The sequence below is a fragment of the Corvus brachyrhynchos genome, unplaced genomic scaffold (assembly GCF_000691975.1).
Source record: "Corvus brachyrhynchos isolate BGI_N302 unplaced genomic scaffold, ASM69197v1 scaffold126, whole genome shotgun sequence".
In the NCBI taxonomy this organism is placed as follows: Eukaryota; Metazoa; Chordata; class Aves; order Passeriformes; family Corvidae; genus Corvus; species Corvus brachyrhynchos.
The window spans coordinates 4,508,606-4,532,664 of record NW_008239283.1 but is presented as its reverse complement, the minus strand read 5'-3'; the positions used below and the strand labels follow the sequence as shown (position 1 = coordinate 4,532,664).

General features: G+C 40.1%; 1 protein-coding gene across 9 annotated transcripts in view; it reads right to left on the bottom strand.

Annotated features, from left to right (window-relative positions):
* NCKAP5 (NCK associated protein 5) overlaps positions 1-24,059 on the bottom strand; it is a 380,374-nt gene that overhangs the window by 222,868 nt on the left and 133,447 nt on the right. For all 9 annotated transcript variants that reach the window (XR_001863945.1, XM_017740231.1, XM_017740229.1 and 6 more), the window contains one exon: positions 12,257-12,330. Coding sequence is in view for 8 of the 9 variants with exons in the window: in XM_017740231.1 (XP_017595720.1) it covers positions 12,257-12,330 (74 nt within the window). In the remaining variant the exon portion in view is untranslated. The remainder of the gene's footprint in view (positions 1-12,256; positions 12,331-24,059) is intronic.

Sequence of the window (24,059 nt, the reverse complement as noted above, 5' to 3'; positions counted from 1 at the left end):
CGCTGCCCGCGGGCTCGCACATCATGGGGAAAACCCTCCTTCCACACAGCCCCGAGTGGAATGCTCGCCTCGAGTTGATGCCGTCCCAGCTATCCTCGAAAGTTAGGAGAGGGGGCACGCGGCGTGGCAGAGCCGCCGGGATGAGCTGGGATGCGCGAAGGGGCAGCGGCAGTGCCCATAGGGCTTCTGGGGGCCTGGTGTGTGACACACAGGTGAAAGACTTCAGATGGATAGAGATTCACGCTTTTAAACCTCGTAGTATATGAAAAAGCAGTTCCAAAAGAATCTCTGAAAGCTTTGGCATCTGTTAGTCCAAAAATAGCAAGTAAAAATTTTTTCCTGGTTAGAAGAAAATCTCACTGGTACGTGATCCAGTTATTTGTACATCTGGTATGTGTAAGAGAGCCTAAGATACGGTACTTATGAGAGAACCTAAGTGAACAGTGAGCAAGAGTTCAGGCAGGATTTCCCAGTTTAAGGAGAGAAAGTGAGAGATCGTGGAAACAGGGTGAGAAAAACTGACATGATGCAAATGAGAGACAGTGGGTACACTGGAGTGAAGAGACTGCAGGAACCAGGGTGCAAAGTAAATCCTCATATATGATACTGAGACCAGAATCAAAAGGTAGAGCTCTATCTGAGAATCAAAGACAAGTACTGGAAAAGGAGAACTTCAAAAATGAAGGTGGCAGGAGTTTTCCTGCATTTTGAATTTGGAGGTTTCTTAGCGGAGGAGCTCAGAAGAATGAATAAATAATTGGATAATGCTCATATTTTACTTAAAAGATTGGCTGTGGCTGAATACAGTGCAGTAAGTTGGAACCTCTTCCTGTGGTGGTACAGAAAACAGTCTTTGCAACTAACTGTTAACAACTGTGTTGTTAAGTAAACCCATAGCCAGGTCTCTTAATACAGATTTTCTTCCAGGCTGGCAATTCCTTTGTCCAGTATAGAGTGAGAACCTCCAAAATTCCTTGAATCTGTCAAACTTACAAGTTTGTTCTTTCCAGGACAGCAGCTTACACAGGCAGTGTGCTCTCTCCTAATGAGACACAACTATTCAATTTTCTGGGGGCTGATCTACAGTCCTGGGCTAGTCAATGTTCTTGGGTTTAATTAATTGCAATAGGGTGAAGCATAAAGTCTGTACTACACTGTGAATCAGAGTAGATGATACAGTGATGTTCTTAAATACTCCAAAGCTCTGTGACAGAACATTGCAAAGCAGCATGAGACAGGAATTGAGCATCATGGCAGACAAGAGGTCCTCTCCAAATCCAGTAGAATTTGGGGTCTCCAAAGAGATTTTTATTCTCCATTCAAACATGATTTCATCATTTAAACCATGACCCAATCTGCTGATGTGTTTTAATTGCTTTGCTGTGTGGGAAAACACCTAGAGCAACTCCTGTAAGAGACAGTTTTGCCTACTGAGTAGAAAATACATTAATTTTCTGTTTAAATAGAAAAAAACCCAATAAAATGTAATCGCACTATAATGCCTGTTGCTTGCACAAACAACCTGAACCGCCGATCCAGAATCCTTTCTAATTAGTGATTGAGCCTGCAAATGCTACGTGGTTTTTGAGACTTGGCTAACATGCAAGCGACTGCACTGGATCTGTCCAGAAGGTCTGTATAGTTCGGTGTCATTTCTCTTCAGCAAACCCCAAATATCCAGGGGAAGATCCAGCCCTTCACCCCTCTCCAGTCCCCTGGGAGCTCAGCGATCTCCTGACCCTGCCCTCTGTGTGTTTAGTACATCTCACTAGCTCCCTTCCATGACTGTCCATGACTGAACACTTTTAAAATCCATGGTACCCTGTTGCAGATGCTCTGATCCTTGTTTACATTAAAAAATCTCTTCCTTTCATTTGTTTTTCAATGTGCTGCCTGTTTTCATCAGACAGCCTGTATTTCTTGCACTGAAATAAGCAGTGGACAATCAGCTCCTCTCCATGCTGCTCACATTTGAGCTGTCATTCCGCTGCCTTTTTCAGACTGAAGAGCCCTAGTTGTTCCATTAATGGAAACCAACTCTTGCTTCTGATTACCCTTTTCATCACCTGAACTTACCTGGTTTTGTTGCACCTCTTCTGAAGTAGGGGACCAGAATTGCAACTGGTACTCAAGAAGCAGTAAAATCACTGGTATAATCATGCTCCCTTCCTAGGTGTTGTACTGCAGATCTTAAAATACTATCCTAGTCAGGGTCAAGTCTTTCTATGAAGTCTGTAAATTATTGCATAGAAAGTTTCTCTTTGAAGACCACATCTATCTTTCCATGATTCTCCTTTCCTGAATTCACATGTGAAAACACGGAATGGTTTCACCAAATCTGCTAGATTAACCGGGGCTGAAGGAATAAAAAAAGTAACAAAAAATATTGCCTGTTCTTTAATTATTTTCAGGCCTGACCTTACATCCACTGAAATCAAGAGTGACAGACTTGGTCTCCTACTCTGTAACTAGAAGTGATTTAGAATTAAAAAGAACCAGTATTTATCTACAACTTAAAGCTATAATTACAACTTGAAAGTGTTTTTTATGCATATCGAGCTGCACTGTATCTGACTGCTGAGATACTGTTCTTCTGTGTCTTTAAGATTACTAGTATCTCAGTTTCATACACAGCAATAAGTACATGTTCCAAACCATTACTTATTACTTGTCCCCAGGCTTGCACAATTTTGTCTAGCACAGACATTTACAAGATAATGCACCAGTCTTCAAACAAAATTCATGATTTTGCTCACCATTGCTTTGGAGAGATACAAAAAAATGCAGTGCTCATACTTCAAAACAGTAAAATGAAGTAGATGATAGCATTAGCTCAATACATTACTGGTAGCCATAGTTTTAAGTAAAGCAACCTAACATCTGGCACGGGCAAATGCAATGATTTGGGGGATTTTTTTCATTTCCTCAGAGGCGTCAAGCCTCCTATTGGAGGGACAGATACTTCCGAAAATGATTTCTGATTCTCAGCTAGCATAATGTGCATGTGGAGGTGATGAACCTCTGCTCACTGCTGCATTCTGCAGCTCTTCCAAGTGGGAGGGACTTGGGAGAGAGCAGGTCTGTTGGCAGGTTGGAAGTGACTGATTTGCATGGCAGTATGAGTCCATAACGCCAAAACAACCATGGAACCTTTAAGACAGTCGCTGCTTCACAGAGAAACTTCACACTTAAGAAGTCTAGGAGGGGGAAGAAACCTCCCAAAATGCAGTTATAAAGCTTTACTCACTTCTTGTCCTCTTATTAGTTATATATTTGCTTACACAGGACTGAGGCTGTGTATGGGTGACGTAATAGCAGATTTTCAGATGTTCTACCGAAAGGTTACTGGCGCTTAACACCAGCGGTGTTCCAAGGCTCTGTTAAACATGAGCAGGGTAGAAATCGCGTGGACTGACGTCATTTATAGAAACAGTTGCTCTTTCAGCCTGACACAGGGCACTGTTCAGTGAGACCTGAGGCAGCACTGCCCTTTTGAGGACTTCAATTCAACTCTGGGGACGATTGCCTGTGCGCCCGGGAAAACTGCCAGGCCAGGCTATTGCACAAAAAGCTGTGCAACAGGAGCTGACAGGGACACTCATGGAGCGCCCTGTGCTGGCAGGAAAAATCAGCTGCTGGAGGAGAGGTTGCAGAACAAACTGGTCCCCAGTAACCATGATGGAATTTCCCAGTGCAGCGGAACTACAAGAAGACAGGCAGTCTCGCTGCTGACATGTGTTAGCATCAGCTCCTGCTGCTAATGGTACATTCAAACCAAAAATGAGTCCACAAAAGTTTTCTCTGGATCTCAGTGGAATTAGAATTTAGATCCTTCATGGGAATTTTGAATATCTTTTGAATTGGCTGAATAAAGGGTCAAGTGCTGCCACTTGCACAGTTCCACATTGCAGAATGGAAGTGAAAAGAAATCATGACTTTACTGTCACAGGGAGGACACAGCATTTGGCCATTTTTTCAAAAATTTACAGCAGTGTTGTTAGAGGAAAGCAGAAGAGGAATTGAGAGTGTTTGCAACCTCTGGTGTGGTTTTGGACCAGTTTCTCCCAGGGCTCTTCAGGAATATAGGTACTTCCTTGGCATTTGATCTCTCTTTCCCAACCAGGAGGAGTGGAAGATCATAAAAACACAGGAAGCCTTGCAGGAACCACAACATATGTACTCATTTCTCTCAAAAGGGCTTCAGAGGCTTTAGGCTTGCCTGGCAGAGGACTAAGAATCTACTGAACGAAAAACAATAATGGATTTATTACAGCATTATCAAGAACTGAACTGGGAAGAATTTGTAAGGTAGTATCAAGCTTCCTCAGTACAGGGCAATAGGAGCACGTGCTGATTCTGTCAGGGTGTGGAACCAGATCAGCTTCTCCCATCTTTAAAGGTGCCACATAAATTACAGCAAACTAAATAGCCTGCAAAATCTGACATCTCCTTACTGCAAAGCATTTGATGGAGATCAATTTGGGGTTTTTATTTTTTGCTTATTTGAGTTATACTTTCTAAATTCTGCTTAGCTAATCAGGTGGTAATAAAACTAAGAGCCCTGCATTTTGCAGGCTTTTATTAAATTCTGAAAAACTCAGGGGAATGTCTACATAAGCAAGAGTTAGCAAATTGTGAGCTATGCAGATTTAAGTAGGAAAAAAATATGCTCATGTCTTTAATATGTGATGAATGCTGCTTTATATTTGAAACCCTGTTCCCAGTGGAACCCATTACAATAATGTTTATACAGGTTTATGCTATAAATGCATGATATTTTCCCTACAGCAGAATATGCTGGAATTTACTCCTGATTTTAAAAAAGTGTGAATGGATGATATCCCAGAATCTGGATTGCTACAGGCACAACTATGCCCTTTTATTAACAAATGAAGCAATGAAAAGTATAATTTGTTAACATAAAAAGGATTTTGTACAGCAGGCAGAATTGATAGGAGGTGCACCCTAAATCTCCTGCACCATGTGTGAACTGGAAGCCAGCCAAGTCCTACAGAATTCAGGGAAACTGGATCTTCAGGTGCTAGTCTCACACAAAGCCTGGACAGAGGCACTGACTGTCATGGGAAAAAGCAGGAAGATGACAGTGATGGATCAGCACACAATTAAACAGCAGGAAGAAGTGGTGCCACAGCAATATTTTGGCTGCACAGGTGTCCTGCTTTCAACTCAAGCAGTATTTATCTTGTAACAGGCCCAGCCAGATGACACAGGATCTACGTCCATGGTTTTTTCTATGTGAAAAAGCATTGCATCAGCACAGGAACATCCATGTACTTTAAAATAAACTGCCTGAAGAGAACAGGACAGAGCCCTTCTCTCCTGCTCCCCTTGCCACTTCCCACCCCCTGATAGAGGACATCATTTACTTTATACCGTGGAGTGACGAGGGACAAGGACAGGAGCTGGAGAGGACTCTTCCAAAGATAGGTCACCTCTTCCACACCTCATCATGGTGTGAATTGCAGACACAAGAAAAGCCTCTCCCATCACACAGCATGGGATGAGATAGCCACCAAGTGTGTTTTAAGCCATAGAGCCTTTTAAAGATTCGAGCAGTGATGTGGGAACTTCATCCCTCAGCCTGGAGTGAACAGGCTGACAGTACACAGTGCTGTGACATGAGAACACAGCAAAACTGTGGCTTACACATGGATCTCTTGTATAAGCTCCATTACTTACTTTTCTTTGTTAAAAGGGAATTATATTATTTCTTGTTGCATCCTTGGGGCTGAGGAGACAAAAGCCGTTTCTCATTTTGTGTGGAACAATGAGGCCCTGTTCTCAATTGGGTTCTTAAACTCTTGCTTTAATGTAATTTAGAAAAAAAAAAAAAAAAGGTTAAGCATTACAGAAAGAAATATAAATCCTAAACTTCATTATTTAAGTTCTCTTTCATGAGTGAAACTCATTTACAGGGAAAGGTGCTAACCCAACTTGTATGTTTCATATACAATTTCTCCTTGTCCTCCTTTACATCAGCTGTGCCCTATTTGTAGAATTCATTAGTGAAACAGGTCAGTAAGGTACAATTCCTTTAAAAATAGCAAATTCGTAGATCTTCCTTTTCTTCCTTAAACCCACCATCTAAAACCCCATCTCACAGCCTGTGTCTGTGCCGTACTTATTTCTATAATATATTTTGACATCCTCTTTTTATAAGGGGCTGAATTCTCAGTTGTTGCCTTGATGTAAATCCGTAGATTTTTCCTTTGCCAAATAGGAGCCAAGGCTCTGTGTAAAGATAAGTTTTTCAGTCTTAGAGAAGACTTCAGGGAAATGCCACTGTTACTCATTGAAATTATTCTTTGCTCTGTGAATAAAGCCAATAAGATAATTGGGATTACCTGAGGAGTGAAATATGATTTGAGGAAGCATGGCTGTGCGTAGACATTAGTGGAAGAGTGAATTCAGTAATAAAGAGAGACTATAGTCAGTTCCCATTCGGAAATGTTTGATTTCTAAAGAGGAACGAGGTAATCTCAGAGCACCAATGTCAGATAATTGTGTATTCATTTCTTTAGATGCTTGCGTTGCTCTGTGCTGTGGGAGATGAGCAGGTGCCCTGAGGTTTCCCCGCAGGGCCGCGTGTGGGGTCAGCCCTGTTCCCCCATGCAGTGATGCAGCAGTTGTGCAGCGCCCGGTGCTGCTACCTGGGCCAGGCTGCACTGCAGGAGACAGACAAACTCCTGCCACTCACACTTAGCGTCAGACAAAACCACTTCAAAGTAGATTTTTTTTCTCCCTAACCCTAAATAGCCACTACAGTAATAGGTATATCTGCATACACAAAAGAGCTTGTTCTTATAAAAAATCTAAAACAAATGCAGAACCATGCCAGGATTATACATTTCATTTCCCAGCATACAAATGAGGAACTAATTTAGTCTGGGCTGTTCATGCATTCTGCTTTTAACAAACATCCATATGCCAAATAGACCTTCCACATACTTCCCTGCTGGAGTTTTTTTCCTTTCAACTTGGTAGGGAACATTTGTGATCCTTATTCTACCAAATATATCTAAAGAATATATTTTGCTCAAGGCCTTCTATTTTATAATTTAAGAGAAACAAAATCAATTCATGGCTCTGGCAGTCTCGCTATTATGACAAGCATACATCTGTGCAAAAATACCCCAATCCCTAATTAATTACAGAATGCTATTAATATTTAAAAATGTAACATGGTTAATTTATTTAATTTTATAAACAGCCATATGAAGTTACTTTTTACAGACGACTTTCTCATCTTTTTCCTGCAGTTTTGAAATCTGAGTAGTTTAGCATAGATACAGAGATATTTGATTGTATCAAGATTATTTTCTGTTCAGATGGTTCCCAGTCCTTTATGTAATGACTTCAATAACTGAGGCTTGACACTTCACTCCTGACTCATGCAGCACTGATGAGCAGTGTTAATGGGAGTTTTTTCCAGTTAGAGGAAACAGGCTGAGAGTCATGTTCTTTAAAATTAATACTTTTTATGAATACATAATGCCAAAAACATCCCAGATCATATTTCTCATTTACCAGAGCACATCAAGTTGAGTTTAATTTTAAGTCAGCTTAGTAAATACTTCTGAAAAATATGCCTTGTCGGAGCTAAAATGGCTCATTGCTGAAAGAGATTTATTTATTGATCTGGTAAAGAGCTGCACATAAAATTACTATCAACTTTAATCAGATGAGGACAATCATTTTATATGTCTAATTAGTGGAACTAATAAAAAAAATCTTAGCAGATATAAACTTCTGTGAGGCATTTATATTTGCTTGAAAGACAGTGATCAATCTTGATTTGAACAAGATTGAGACAAATCCTCCAATAAGCCCTGTTTCTACTGCAACTGGAACAAGTGTTCTAGCAGCTCTTCAGCCTTTTCCTGTGCATGTTCATTATTTATAGTGGACATACATAGTCCATCAGGTTCATTTGTAATCTTTAAACTATCCTCTCTTACTTTTCTATGACCCTATCAAAAATACAAATTAAAAGGCAAACAGTAAAAACCTTGCTTTTCTCTATATTCATTTTTCAAATTGCTCTCACCCAGTCTGGTCCTGAAGAAGTAGCTTTAATAGCTGTGGTGTGACATGGGCATTGTACCGGGGAGCCAAAGGAAACAAGTGGTTCTCATTCACAGATAATACAATGGCAGCGCTTTTTGTGGCCTGTAACTACATCTGCACTGCTCACTGAACCCTCCACGTTTATACTCAGCTAAAGAAAAGCATATTTGGCCAAAAATAAGATACATTTTTAATTGGTATCCCTGTGCGCATATTTAAACACCAATCCTTGGCAGAAATGCTCATCTGAAGCAGTACTGTGAGCTCTGTTATACAACTTGGTAGCCTTATATGGTTTTTATCTATGTTTTTGTGTGTTTTTTCACACATAAGGTCACAGATAAGAAACCTCAGCTTTAGAGAGATATATGTGATATTACAGCGTTAGTTGGAAGCATCTGAGTACCTGTGGTGACCGAATGACTCCTAATTTCCAAAACTCAGTTCTACTCTACCTCATTCAGCCTCAGCTTCAAATACTAAGGGAACTAAAATGAATCAATGTTTGCATGGATTCTACAAATTTATCATATACATCCAGCAGTGCTGTAGAGATGTAGAAAAAAAAAAAAAAAAACCAAGAAAACACCACCCCAGCAAAACCAAACACTGATGAAGAGACAAGAGGCAGGCTTTAGTGGCTAATAGCACAAAACACCTTTTTGCTGAGTTTATGCATTGCCAGGATGGTAGGACCAGACAGGTGGATCAAGAAGCAAAGCAGAAGGAAGCCTCATGCTCTTACCACACCACACCACACCACACCACACCACACCACACCACACCACACCACACCACACCACACCAACCTCTAATCGTAGACTACAACAACAATTTTGAAAGATAATTAGTTCCAAATACAGTCTATAGCTCACATTAGCATCATAGACCAGAGGCAATGTTTGTTATGAGAAACTTCCAGAACGGGTTAAAATGGAGTTTTGGCCCCAAGACCTTCATTTTGGCTTATACCTTCATCCCCCTCGGGCCAAGTTGCTAAACCCTGGCAAGAAAAAGATGTTTGTGCAGAGCATGACCTTATTTAGTTGGGGTAGCATTTGATTTTTTTCTCGGCCTTCATTACTGTAATATCATACACAGGATTTTTCCTTTGTTTGCCATGCAACTTATTCCCCTAAGATTAGTCTTTTTCTAGTCAAGCAGTTTAAAGCTAATCACGTTGTTATTTTAATCTGTGCTCACCATTAAGAATTCTCACAGAGCTATTTTGCTTGTTCACAATTAAGGCATCCCAATGGAAGTTCATGATTACAGCAAAAGCAACCTGTTTAATACTTGGCACCTCTTTAGTACACAGGCATTAAAACCAGGAGCACAGAAGCATGCTGATGCTGCTGATGAAAGCAGAGCAGATCTATTTAACAAAGTCTGTTTTGAATATAGAGCGTTGCAGAAATGCAATGCAATCCTCATGTGAATTTCTGGTCCCTCCCCTCTGTGTTTTACATTAGTGTAATAAGGTAAGGAAGTGCTGTTGGAGCTTCATTAATTTATTACATATCAGTCATGTCTGAAGTGCAGCATATCCTCATGCATTCACCAAGGCAGACTGAAGTGTTGGTCCTGGTTCTAGTAGCACTACCAATAAAATTCCCTGGACAGGTCTCGAGACCAGGGTCTGACCTTTGCTTATTCAGACAAGCACCCTATGCTGAATTATGACTTCTTTCTTCTGTTAAGAGAATTAGTAATTGCTGCCACTGATCTGTGTGTCAAGACTTAAAAATTATTATCCACCATCAAGTCAATTAGCAAAGACTGCAGGAGCAAATTTTTGCTTCTGATATTGATTGTCCATGTGATTCTGCCATGAAAATTATACATAGGAATGCCCATTAGCTGAACTAAAGCATTAAATAACTAGCTAAGAAACAACATTGCTGGGGGATTCCCCTCCCCTGACCCAACTCTGTCCTGTCTAAAGCTATTTCCAGACAGAACAGGGCAGAGAAATCCAAAATAATTTTTTTTTTTCTTTTAACTGATACATGGAGGTGCACAACCACTCATGCATCACCTTCTGTGGTAAATGTTGGTGATTTACATTGATGGGGTGAAATTTGTCTCACATTGGGTAAATGTGTTTTTTTCCCTGAGAAATAGAGAAATCACTGACAAGTGGTTAATATGTTAGTAAAGACTGCATCTTCACAAACTAGTGAGGTACCTTCACTCGTTGTGGTCAAGGTTGCAAGAAAAAGGCATCTGAAGCTGGGCTAAAGGTCTGCTTTAGTGGAAAGCAATAAAACATGACCTAACCATAGCCAGTCCTCCTGGGACGGCAATTACAGCAATAAATGTTCCACAGCAGATGCTAATGTCATGTGTAAACAGTCATCCTCTAAAGTGAAAAGAAATTTTGGCCCCCACATGTCTTTTAGGGTCCCATTGTACGTGTGGAAATGTAAAGGAAATGTAAAATTGATATGCACACCATGGCATTTGGTTTAGTCTCCTCTGCTTCGGCCTGGGCACTATAAATCTGTCCTGGCTGTGAGTGAGGCTGGAGGAGCTAAATGGGCAGAATTTGTGTGTGTCAGTTTTATGGGCTCGCCCCGAGTACAGTGCGGGTTATCGGTCAATGTCAGGTTCAGCGCCCAGTGACCCACTGGGTTCACATCATGGCAGTCACAAATCAAGAGCATAATGAAGGCTGAGGAGAGGGCTCTGCTGATTTATTAGGACATCTGTCTGGCTGTAGACAGCCCAGCACTGCCCCTGTAGAGTGCCAGCTATTAGCATAATCCTCACCATGAATCTTCTTAGAGATTTGAAAGAGAGGAATAAAGTGTTCAAAGAAGACTGGCTAAACCAGAAGGGTTTTTCTTGTAGTGCTCGTTACCAGTCTTAACTTTTTATGCCAACACCCCATAAAAATAATAATAAAAATAAATAATATTAAAAATAAATTAATTTTAGTTTTCCAAAACCTTTGAATTTTCAGAACACATCTGTGTCTGTTTATAATAAAGTCACTACCCCTGCTACTTTTCAAAGACTTTTTAATATTTTAATCTTTTATTATTCATTTATATTTAACCACAGCAGTGTCATGTGCATATAATGTTATCACCTTCATTCTTGAAAAGTTAGTCTCCTGAGTTCTGTAATGTTAAATGAAAACTTCAATTTTTTTGTGTCAATTATTTTGCCTACTTTTTAGGAAAAGCAGACATTAAGCACAAACTTTCTGAGTTTGTCTCTAAGAGTCAATATCATAATGCTGTACGCTGTAAATGCCATGATACTACTTTATATTGTATAGGTCAAAAAGTTTGTGAGGTGCAGAGCAACTAATACTGGTTAAGAGCAAAAAAGAGCAAAGCTGCTCTTTTTTTGTACGTGAGAGGCATTCATCTGAAAAATCAGACAGATCATTACTTCTCCCTTGATCAAAACTAAGGTGAAATAGGTTTCAGTCTATGAAGATTAAATTATTCCCTGAAAATTCTTTTATATTTGACTGTGTATTTTAAAAGACTGTCACTGTTCATATGTCTTCAGAAAAAGGAAGTTAAATATCACATTAAAAAAAATTGCAGTGAATTTTGAAGGCATTTTATCACTGGTAGTATTTGATTTCCTTTGTATTAAATGTTATGTTAGACAGGATTTGAGCAGTTACCAGATTTGCTGTAGGCAGGGTAGAAACACCCACCAGCATGTGGCAATCCCTGCTTTGCTTAAACCAGGGTGAAGTCTGGGCAACATGAACAGAGAAGAAATAGAAAATCCAGACTCTCAAGACACCGCAAAATTGTAAACCTGTATTTATTTTAGTTTCAAAACTTTCAATTGGTCATGCTGCTATGCTGGTTTTTTTGGCTAGATTTTGTGTGCCATTCAATGAAAACACTTATATTCAAGGATATTTCTGAAGTTCAGTCCAATTAAAAGTATCTGAAGTAGAGTTAGCATCCACTGCCTAGAAACTTTAACATGAATAAACCTGTGCATGTGTGTAACTGCCCTGATTTGACTCGTGTGTGCCCTGCTTATTTCATGTGGTAAGATTTGGTCCCTGCAAAGAATTAAAAAATGGAGAAACTGAATACCCAATCATTTCTTTGAATTCAAAAATGGAAACTATGGATTGCAGTAACTTTTCCTAAATAGCAACATAAATATATGTGTGCACAGTACTCGCCTCCATAAATTCCAGCGTTGTTCTTCCAGCTGAGTCACTAAATGCTCTATGTATTTGTTGGAGTCCATATATTCCTAAATGAAAAAAAAATATTAAAACATTAGTTTTTCAGTGTTCAAAGCATTTGTAAAATTTTGAGTAAAAACCAGTCAGAGTCAGTTTGTGGAGTGCACTTTGATTTTGCTCCCAAAGTTATCCCATGTACATAGAAATCACAGTGATGTAAAAATCTAGATTAAATCCACATTTGGATTTATATCACATGAACAGGGCAGAAGCCCAATGCACTCTTCAGAGATTTTTTGAGAAAAAGACAAGAGGCACTGAGGATACACAAGCAGCACATTATAAATTCATATCCATATTCCAAGCCCAGAACAATCTTCTCTGGATCCAGACTGAAAAAATAACTTCCCAGCAGTGCAGTCACTGTTTTGGTGCACATTTTGTTTACTTTAGATATAAATCAAAGTGAACTGAATACTTGACTCAAATATTTATTTCATGGACAGTATGAAAAATACTATAGCCTGTACCCTATTTGAAAATGAAGCTATAACTCAGCTCCTACATTATTTTCCAGTCCAACTTTTGCAGATGCAATAACTTGCAATATCAGCTCTATGGAACCTCCTGTACTTGTATCTAGACAGAATTTCTGATAAATAATCTTGACCAGATGAACAATTCTGATTTTTTTCCTATTGAAGCCTATTCTTTAAACCCAATGCAAAGAGATGATGTTTAGTCTCATCAGAGAAATCTGTCAGTAATAGAAATACACCACCTCATTTCCAGGAGGAAGGCAACATCAGTGTTATTTACATCAAATATTTCAGAATGAGCCCACAAAATAACGTGATATGATATATTTGTTTGACAGCAGTACCAACACAGTCACATTACTATTATTCTGAAAGCCTATTAGTAATAATATAACTTTCCTGAAATATCTCACCAAAGCAAAAATATGTCTCAAACCTCATACTTCAGGAAATAGCAAGTGTTGGAGTACTACATGGAAAAGAATCCATCTTCACTTTCTGGAGACAAAAGCTCCACTTTTATAGCTCCACTGTTTTACCTTTGGACTCATCACAGAACCACTTTGTGGGTTTCCTGTTTGTATTAGAAGTTGTTTCTTTACTCTTATTTTTTCTTTTGTGTACAAGTATGGATTTTTGTTGCAAAGTAGTTGTTTCTTCTGAGCTATTTATCTTCATGGCCAGGAATATGAGACAGCCACTACAGGGACAGTACATCATCATTTCTTCTCAAGGTGAAGATAAATGTTAGCTGATTTTAAGGATCATAATTTATGTATAAATGCACACGTTTATTTTTCAGTACTGGAATTGTTCCAAGTGATTCTGTGTTTCTGACCACAGTAATTATTTCCTTGTTAGAGGAAAGAGAGAGAGAGGAAGGGAGGGAGGGAGAGTGGTCCTGCAAAGGCACCAGGAAAGGTCCCTGGCACAGACAGGAAGCAAGAGTACGACTCTGTTCCCAAGGAGCCTCTGCAAAAGCATCTCAGCTATATCCTGTTCAAACTGCATGGCTTGAAAAGCTTTGGGTATTGTAAAATTTTCCATTAAACTCTGTGGTTACTCCTAGTTTAAATTTCATTCTAACCGCTGTAAATAGAAGTATCTTGTAGCTGTTTCCTTCAGAACACATTAAATAATGTAAATCCTGGGAAACACCATGAACTTCAGTGGCAATTAAGCAGGAAGCTTCTTCTAAGCTAATTCTAGTAAAATCATTCTGCAATACACATATATTAGAATTCAGAAAATATATTCCGTGCAAATATATAATGATGATTAGTTGCAGTACCAAGTTCTTTAAAACAAGTTGCCTATTTTACTTTATATTTTTTTACTACGACAAATCTGGCATAAATTAGTATTAATACCTTTACATCTTTTTAATGTAATATTAAACAATATTCCTGATTTATTCATCAGTGCACTTTGCCCTACAGGCAAAGATAGGATCAGCAATTTTATTCTGCATAATTCTACCATGATAATATAAAAACCTCATTCTGAAGCAATTTTCTTAAAAATGTTTTCTGGAAATAAGGACAATGGGGAAAAAGAAAGCACTGTGCTTATCCTATATGACTGCTGCCTTAATGTTAAGGTTTTCCTGTGACAAATCAGAAATATTATTCTGTTTCTCTTTAAAAACCTGCAACCTAGGAGTATGTGATCTGTCAGTGTCCAAAAGTGATGTAAAAAAATCAACCATGATTTGATCATGGTTAGCAGCACCTCCTTTCTTCTGGCACATTCATGTGCCAGCTGTGTCCACAGCAAGCCATCTGCTTCAGACAAGGCCTCTGTCCCCAAGCCCAGGTTTCTGCTCTCTTCTCTTATCAACTCTCCCAATAAGACAAATTCTGCCATCCCTGGATCAGGACCCAGTGTTATCATTTTGTCAGTGTGAAGCAAATAGCAAACAGTCACTTGAGATTTAGAACAACTTCGTGGTTTGGAATAACTTGGCACATTCAGTGACAGCAGAAAATGTGAATGAAACCCCAAAGTAATCACAGTGGTTTACGGTTGGACCCAATGACCTTAAAGGTCTTTTCCAACCTGAATGATTCTCTGACTTTATGTTCAATGAGACAATGTATACAGTTCATTAAAGCACTTCACAGTGCCCAATAGATCACCTCTGGAAGGGAAATACAGCTATTCTGTAGCTTCCTTGGAGCTCTGTCATATGAATGCTTGTGCCCTGCAGACTCTGAGTAGCATGGATATCTGTGGAGTCTGAAAGAGCATCGTTTTCTGATGTAAGGGTAAAAATCATTTAGGTAGACATGATGGTGCAAATATTAGATACTAATGAGACAGACCAGTCAAAGGGGAGAAAGGCTGTAAAAGCATAGCAGCCCCAGGGTTTCAAAAGGGGGTCACAATTCTTCCTGTTCCCCCTAGAACAATGGACACTGAGCACCTGCAAAGCAGCAGGGGGTAAAGCTGTGTAAGGCCAAGTCAATATTTCTGAAATGATGCAGCATTTTTAATCTGAAGTTGTAGACTCCAAATTAGTGTATTTATGTACATTTGATACTGTTACATAGCGACTGTGCTGGTTGTAGAATTGCCATCCATGCTGTTATCCACACCTGGACTAGACCTCAGCAGCCTGCACTGTGCTGGCTCTGCTTGGAGTCCCACTCCTACCTCCAGCCATGCCTCACAACTTGCAGGATTACTGAGAAGTTCATTATTTAAACAAACAAACAAAAAAAAAATTAAAGTATTTTTCAGAATAATGAGTGAAACCTGTCCCTTTTCTTCTGAATTAGTTACCTTGCAGCCATGAGAAACTCACTCCTCTATCTGTCTTCCTGTGATGGCATATAACTGCACTGTTTTAAGGAAAAAACCCCTTCTGTAATATGTTTAAATGCAGGAGCAAATCTTTCTAACAGCTGCATGTACTCTGGCATGCAGGAGGAGATGGCATGCAAATGTCACATACCAGCTCATCTAATTTAGAGAGCATTAGAGAACTGCTCTACCCAAATCGTTGCTGAATTGAGTTGAAGCTCAAACCTAGAAATATACCTAAATATGGTTTGTGGACAGAACTAAATATCTCATTTTGCAATGCTTAATTGTTTTGCTAGTTTTTTAGGGTTTTATTTTTATTTTCTTTGTTAGCTGGATGGCTGTCAGGAAAAAACAGGGAAGAGAAAGGAAATGAAATGCCTCCACTGAGGCCCGGGATCCACTGCTCGGTATTTTGGTTGGTTACGTGGGTATTTGTTCTGGCATATCCCTGTTGTTGTGCTGGGCATGGTATCAAAAATTATCCAGCACACAGAACATTTTCCCATCCATTGTTACAGAGCAAACCCTTAGAGCAACCTTAGGCTCCCAGCACAGGAGTCTCCCTCGCTGGAAGCTGGAGGTGATAAATTCAAGCCAAAGAAATAGCACGTAGGCTCTGCCTCTCTTAAGGAACTTGCACAGCTTGGTATCAAAGAGAGTTTAATGAGCTTAGCGAGATGTGAAAAGGATTAAGGATACCAGCAAATCGCTTGATTACGTACTTAATTCAATAGGGCTACTCATGAGCTGCAGGCTCGCCTGCGCTGCACTGGGGAGCAGGGCCATGGGCTGGGACTGGCCCTTCCTGCAGCACGGACACCCCAGCTCGCCCAGACCCACACACCTCAGCCAGGCACGCGGGAACACGGCCACTGTCCCCCTGCCACCACTCTCCTGTCCTGAACGAGGTCCCAGCACAGGGCCTCGTGCGTGGCTGGGATGCCTGGGCTGTGCAGAAAACAGGGATACCGGGACAGAGACTAGGCTGGCACTCATGTTCCTGCGGACCAGTTTTGAAGCAGGGCTGAGACGTAAACATATTCAGCCCTGTACAGCCCAGACAAAGTTTCCCATTCCCCTCCCCAGCACATCTAATTCCACTCCCAGTTTGGCTGGGACAGACTCTGTGCAGACAGCCCCAGCCCACTCTTCCACAACACTACCCCTTGATTCCCCTAATATTTGTGTTAGGAACCAGGGAGGAAAGCACCAGCACAGATTCAGGCTCCTGTGCTCCACAGAGGAAGACATTGGTCACTGGGGAGCAGAGAAAAACCAAATGAACAACGGGATAAGTGCACAGACAAGTTCCTCTGAGTGTCTGGAGCCATCCAGCCCTGCAGACAGGGAGCTCCACAGAGAGCCCACAATCATCTGCTACAGTTCAGGAAGTCACATTTTCACAGGGAAAGGTTATTAGAAATCAAACAACAACAAAGCTGTCTGCAGCCAAACAGCAGACTGTTGCAATTAGGAAATGATGTTAGCAAAGCAACAAGGGGGACATCTAAGCTGTTACACTGAGTGTGGAGACACAAGTCATTTTTGAAGGATCTTGGAAGAGTGCCCTAGGGTAAAGCTTTAAATCTAGGGAGGGTGACTTCAGAGAATATTATAACTTTTGTAAAATATTTATTTTTGTTTTTATCCTGCTTCATAAACCTTGGATAGAAAACAGACTTTTTTCCAGCAGCCTAAGAGGACATACATATATATTTATAGATAGATATATTTATTTTATTGTCTTGTCTAGAGAATGTTTCTCATGTCCAAAAGCAATATCAATGAGAATTGAGTGAGGTTTCGGTTGCACACTAAAAAGAAACAAGATATTAAAAAAAAAACCCCTTTAGGATTAGTATTTTTTCACTCCTTTCAATACCAGACCTGGATAGACTGCTCACCTTTGGTCCTAAATAGCAATGAAAGCTAGACTGTGTGGCTTAAGAAAATAATATCTTTTGAAACTGCCATTATTGCTGTTTTATTATTTTCCTACATGATTTCAGCATGTTATTTTAATTGTTGGGTTTATTAATAACTGGCATGAAAGTGTACATTGAGAGCCTCTGCAGTGGAGCAGAAGGCTGGCAAGAGCCCTCGTGCACATTACACCATTATGGAAAAAGCAGTAATGATTATTTTAATAAATATGTTGAGCAAATTTCTTAATTGTTCAAAATCACTTAAGCCTCAGTGAACAGTTCATATTACATCTCAACTGCAGTGATTAAAACTGATTTCCAATTCATCTGAAGCCAGTTGTTTTCATAAAAAATCAGCTGGGTTTTCCTCCTGCTGCTGCTTGGCTTCCGCTTTGCACCCTATTAACCGGCACCATCCACAGACAGCAGCAGAGTTTAATAAAGCCTGAAATAGCACAAGCTCGTTAACTGATGGACAGATTCTGCACCCTGTGTTCTCTGAGGACAGGGATGCAGGGATAGTTCTCAGAGGAATGCTATCCAGCTCTGCAGCTGGCACACAGAGCCCTGCTGCATTTGGGTTTTTGCCAGTTTGTCCCTAAAGAAGTTCATTCTCTGGGATAACAGTGCTTCTCAGTGACACTGATGTTGGAGTTCTTTCCCCACAAGGAAGAGAATGGGGAGAGAATGCTGCAGTTTTATGCTGTCTTCCAGTAAGACAATTTCTAGGAGCAAATATCCTGTCTCAGGCAGGCATGTGCAGGAGAAATGTGGGGACCAGTACTCTGCAAGAGCTCTTCCGTGGCTTGTGTCCTGGGGTGACTGTAGGATACTGTATTCCCTATCGTCTGCCCTATGCCAGACATGAATCTTGTACCTTCCCGTGTCTTTAAGCTGTTTCTTAGGAGAGCAGGGAGAGAAGCCAGGTGAATTTTTTCGGAGTGGTTTGTATCTCAAGGACATATACACTCCCCTTCATTCCCTCATTGCTGCAGCAGAGCGGAGAAAAGAACTTTTGCCATGCCTACAAAGGACTTTGAATTTTACCATGTTCTCTCCACAGCAAGAGGTTTTATTATTTAGCATTATTCTTTTTCTGTGCCTGTGTGCACTCTGCTTGTAAAATAAATAACTTTTTTTTTTCACTTTCCTCTGAGGAATTTCTTTCTGAACCTGATGGGGGAGAGGCTGTTGAAATCTGCCTTCTATTAGAGGATACATTCACTTCAGACATTCCTCCAAATTTGTCTCAAACCAGGACAGCTTACTGGGCCAGTAGACCATGAGCTGGAAGGTGCAGAACAGATTTGGTAGGAACCACCACCACCACCATTCAGATTTCCAGGTGCTTGGCTGTTTTGGATTGTTGCAATTTTTTTCCCTATGAAAATAGCATGGAAATCTTGTCATTTCTGCTAAATATTGAGCAAATTATTCCATTTGGCTGTAGAAGAAAAAGAAACTGGACATTTTGTCCATCAGGAAAATCCATGCTGGTTTTAGCTGACTTTTTTCCCCTGAAAATATAAATCAGTAAAAGCAAATGCAAAACATTACCTGAGTCATTAGAGTCATCTTGAAATAGAAAAGGATGATATCGTAGCAGGACAGTTTGCATTTATTAGTCATCCTCTTAAGCTGTGGAGCTCTTAACACCCATCAACAGCTTCATTGAGCAATACATCCCTACAGCACTGACACGTGGCTGTCCTTAATTTGGATGTGGATCCAAAACAGTCTCCATAAAGGCTGACTATCCATGGATACCCACCTATCCCGAGGTTCAAGTGGCTGGGTAGGGCCTGACGCTCAGTGGCAGTCAGGAGCAGGAGCTGCAGCAGGTGCAGGTGATGGTGCAGATCATGGGCTGCGTTCACCAGCACTTGTCCCAGAGGAAGGAAAACACCAATTACTCTTTGAGCTTCTAACATGCCAAAAAAATCAAGACCACTGGACCAGCCAAAGATTTCAGCAGAAAGTGGGAAAAATTTGCTTTTTGGCCAGGAAGAGGAATGAATATGGACGAGCAGGTTGTACCAGAGCACCCTGGCTGTCTCCTGAGCAGGTTTGGGGTTGCTCTCCCAATTACTGCAGCTTATGGAAAGTTCTTTTCCTCAGTGAGTATAAAACCTCTCCGTACAGTGAAACATAAAACTAACGGAAAAAGTGAGCTTTAGCATTGTGGTACATGTGAGAGTTCCTGGTTGCTGGAAGTTATTGATGACCATGTGTAAGTTAAGGAGGTGTCAGAGAGACACAAATGTTTATAGCCCAGCAATTCCACAAATGAAAAGGTGACAGTGTTATTTAAGGCAACAGGAATTTGCTATTTAGCTAAAACAGATATCCAGAGTTTAAAAAAAAAAAAAAAGAGTGTAGGAAGATGTGCAGATTTTATGAGTCTGCTGCTATGCAGTGTGTATATTTACACGAAATAATTAGCTGTAGTCTTGTTTATGTCAAATCCAATTTACATTAATAAACTTCACCCAGCAAAGACTCTGATGCTGTAAGAAAATGCCCAGAAATGTTAGCAGCTTTAAAAAATGCAGAGTAAACACTGGAGCATTTAATTAATCAATTTCTGACATTACCAAGTAATTAAAATTTCTGAATCATTTTTTGAATGTTTTTTATGAATATAAATCAACCACAACACATGGAAGAACTGCTGGTGGGAGGCATTTGACTTACATAGACGTATGGCACTTGCACGTGACTCCCACTGTCTAGAGAAGACAAGGAGTTACAGCAAAGATGGAAAAACATTCACAGGGTCTATTGCAGAGTTGGGAAAATTGAATTCTAAGGTTATTACAGACGTTTGGGATTCACAAATAAAGATGCTTCATAGTCAGAATGTATCAGACTTTTTATCTCACTTGGAATAACCACTGTCATCTATCCAACAATGAGTATCTCAGGACCTCAAGTTTTTGCTACCATTTTCTGCAGTTGCTTTGTTATCACTCGTCCTCATGTTTATTCTGGCAGCCTCTGGTGAGGAACAATGTGCATACATGTAATTCAAGCCCATCTTCATATGGTTTTATTTACACTTAAAAACAACCTAAGAAACAAACAAACAGTAGATGCTCATTCATTCAATCATTAAAAGTCAATAGCAAAAATTATGCAATATATACTATATAGGATGGCCTGGTTTGCAGAGCACCTTGAAGACCATTTAGTTCTAACACCCCTGATGTGGATAGAGACACCCTTCACTGGACCAGGTTTCTCAGAGCTCCATCCAACCTGGCCTTGAACACTTCCAGGGATGGGGCAGCCACAGCTTCTCTGGGCAACCTGTGCCAGGGCCTCCTAATATCAAACCTCAACCTAATCTCTTTCAGTTTGAATCTACTCTCCCTTGTCCTGTCACTCCATGGTCTTGTAAAAAGTCCCTCTCTGTCTTTCTTGTAGGCTCCATTCACATATATAAAATATCTGAATGTGAGGTTAAAAATCCAACACAGTGCTATAGACACATCAATCTGATGATGTTGAAATATGTCCAAGCATCAGTGGACAAAACAAGGTGAGAAAAAGTTCTGAAGATTTCCAGCTTCCAACCACCACTCTAAGCACAAGGGTAACCTGAGGTTTAGAAAAACCCAAATTACCAACCCTTGAGGGTTTTTATGGATGGAAAGCAGGGAATCTGGAGATGAGCAGAGAGAAGGTGATGTATGGCACCACAGGCTGGGACCCCTTTTCCAGACAGATTTCTCTTGCTTTCTCCAACCATCCCTCTTTTGTCCACCTGCCACCACGCTCTGCTCTAACCACAAACATTTCCACACAGAGGAGGGAACTGGTTATGGCACATTTTGAGAATTAATCTCTATGTCGCCGTCTCTGTTTGCAACATCTCGCCTGTGCGTATCTATAGTCAAGAAAAAATTGTCTCCGAGTTAATAATGTAGCATTGCTCAGAAAATCTCAGAAGCTGCTTCCAGCACTCCACCCCTTCCTGGTATGCTGAATTTAGTGGGACTGCTTACATCCATCCATCTCATCTGCATGATACATAAACACAAGCACACAGAAAAATGACCGAACATGCAAATAAATATGCTCCTAAACATCCCGTTAATTTTTCACTCTGTGCACAGAGAAAAAAGAAATTAATCAGAAGCTAACACACAAATATATCTCTGCATTTTCATACTTTATTACAAACAAAGCAGGAGCTGTGCTCACAGGGAGCTCTGTCAGCTCATGGTCTGCCTGAAGCACGTTTATTGTCACTGTCATTACCAGGACTTGCATCAGATTCAGCTTTGGGTATTGACTGATTGTAGGACACAACTGAGTCTAAGGTATGAATCAGTTATAAACTGTTGCCCAAATCACAATTTTTCTTCAACTCACTAATTTCCATGAGATATCCAAGAAAATAAAAACCTTCATGGATACAACAGGACTGGCCCTGCTCGTAGGTATTTGAAGGTAGGCAAATTAAAAAAAAAAAAATTCTGTAACATTCTATGTATTTTCTTGTAAGTAACTATTCCGTTCCATATGGGAGGGAGCTGGACTGTTCCACAAAGCAGGTTTCTCATGAGGAGCTGACAGTCCCCCCTGCGCAGGACAGGCAGGCAGCGCGATGGAACCTGACTTTCTGGGTCAGGGGATTAATCATAAGAAGTTTGGCATTTCCTAAGTGGTGTGTAGGCTAGACAGCATCATGTGATCCTGGCTGGAGATAAATTTTTAGTGTATCAGGGATTTAGTGAAAGTGGATTTAGTGGAAGGAAAATGTTTCACTGTAATGGTAAGCTATAAGCAGAGAGTTCAGTGAAGTCCCAGAAAGGAAATAAGGAAATAAGAACTGGAATATTTGTGTCAGCAAACAGCATACAGGCATTCACTTATGTTGTGTAGGCCTGTTAAATACTTAAGCCAAAGCAGTGCCTTTAGTTACAGACACTAATTCCCAGTAAAATCTGGGTGGAACAGAAAGCACAAAAGCACTGCAAGGACAATTTCTTGTTGGGCTGCAACTCCAACCCTGTCATCCCCACCAACGCTATAAAAACTCACAGCCATTGGTACCAGTCTGGGACAGTGGAAATTTGCCTTGGGAAGGTTAAAAAACTCATGGGCTAAATGGGAGATGCCCAGTGGTACCAGGAGCGCTGTCGGGGTGCATTTCCCGGGGTGAATATGGATGCCAGTCTTTGAGTTTAATGCATAGGGGTAACTGAGCCTAATACAAAGCCTTTCATAAAATAGGAATTGGTAGTTTTTCCTCTTTACTTATGTTGCAAAGAAAAACTCCCTCTTCAAATCCTGTATACTACAGTTGTATTAATAATCATTATTATCTTGTGCTTTTATAAGCAATCTGACACACTATTAATGCTTTGTCTCCTGAACATTTGTGACTCCAGTATGCCATGTATGACAGCTGCTAAACAACCATAATGATGCTGCTCAATTTAACAAGAATCTATTTCCTTTTCATAAAAATTAAAGTGAACCTTTAATTTCATTCAGCATTACACAATTCACAGGTACAATGTAGTAGCAGTGAAATCAGAGCTTTAATTTAGTTCCTGGTTAATATTAATAATTTTTCTGCAGTTGAATATTGCTGCCCTGAATTGCAGATCCATCTCAAATGTTATGTGCCTAAAGATATTAGTTGCAGTTCTTGCAAAGCATTCTGTTTATTCAAATCAGACTGAAACAAACACAAACTGTAGCATGAAAGGCTGGAAAATATTTGCTTAGATAAATATTCATTGTTGGCTTCTATGCAGGATATATAGAGACAATTCAGATTACATGACAGCTTTTTGTTTTATACACCATCTTGCCAGTTAGCATTCAAAAATGTAACTCTAAAAATGCCTTTAATTTTATGTGTGATATACAAAGTGATGTACTTAGCTGTCCATGCTTCTTACACATGAATCTTTCAATCCACAGGGAACTTAATAGGAATTAACAGTAGAAATATAAGCATAAATCTTTATATTTCTGGTAATATAATTTTGTCGTTAACTGCAGCTTACTGGAAAAGTTCTTTGTGATATTTAACTGAATTACATTTTAAAGATCTTTATCATCATCAACTGGAAAATCTATGGCAACAAGTGATGTGTCCTGTTAGTGTACCCGCTGCTCTACTGCCACCATTGTGATGCTTAGACAGTGTCTCTGTCTTGGGAACCAGAGGCAGAGACACAATTTCCTGCAGAAGCCTTGGCTCTCATTGTTCCGAGACAGAGAGGGCAAATTATAAAACCCACCATGCATCAATCCTGTACCTAAAGGCATTTTTTTTCACATGCAGGTGACATCTCGTTTCCAGTGTGCAAGGGCGTTACGGGTCTGCTTCAGCTGGAATCATGCTCACCTTGAGGGAATTAACTGAGGCCATGTCAGTCCAAAATGAACATAGATGAGATTCAGAAAGTAATCAGGTTTTCCTCCCTATGGTTAATGGATGATTTTTAGAGTAATGGGACAAAAAGAATTTCAAACACTGGTTTGAAGAAGTGTCATTTGGGG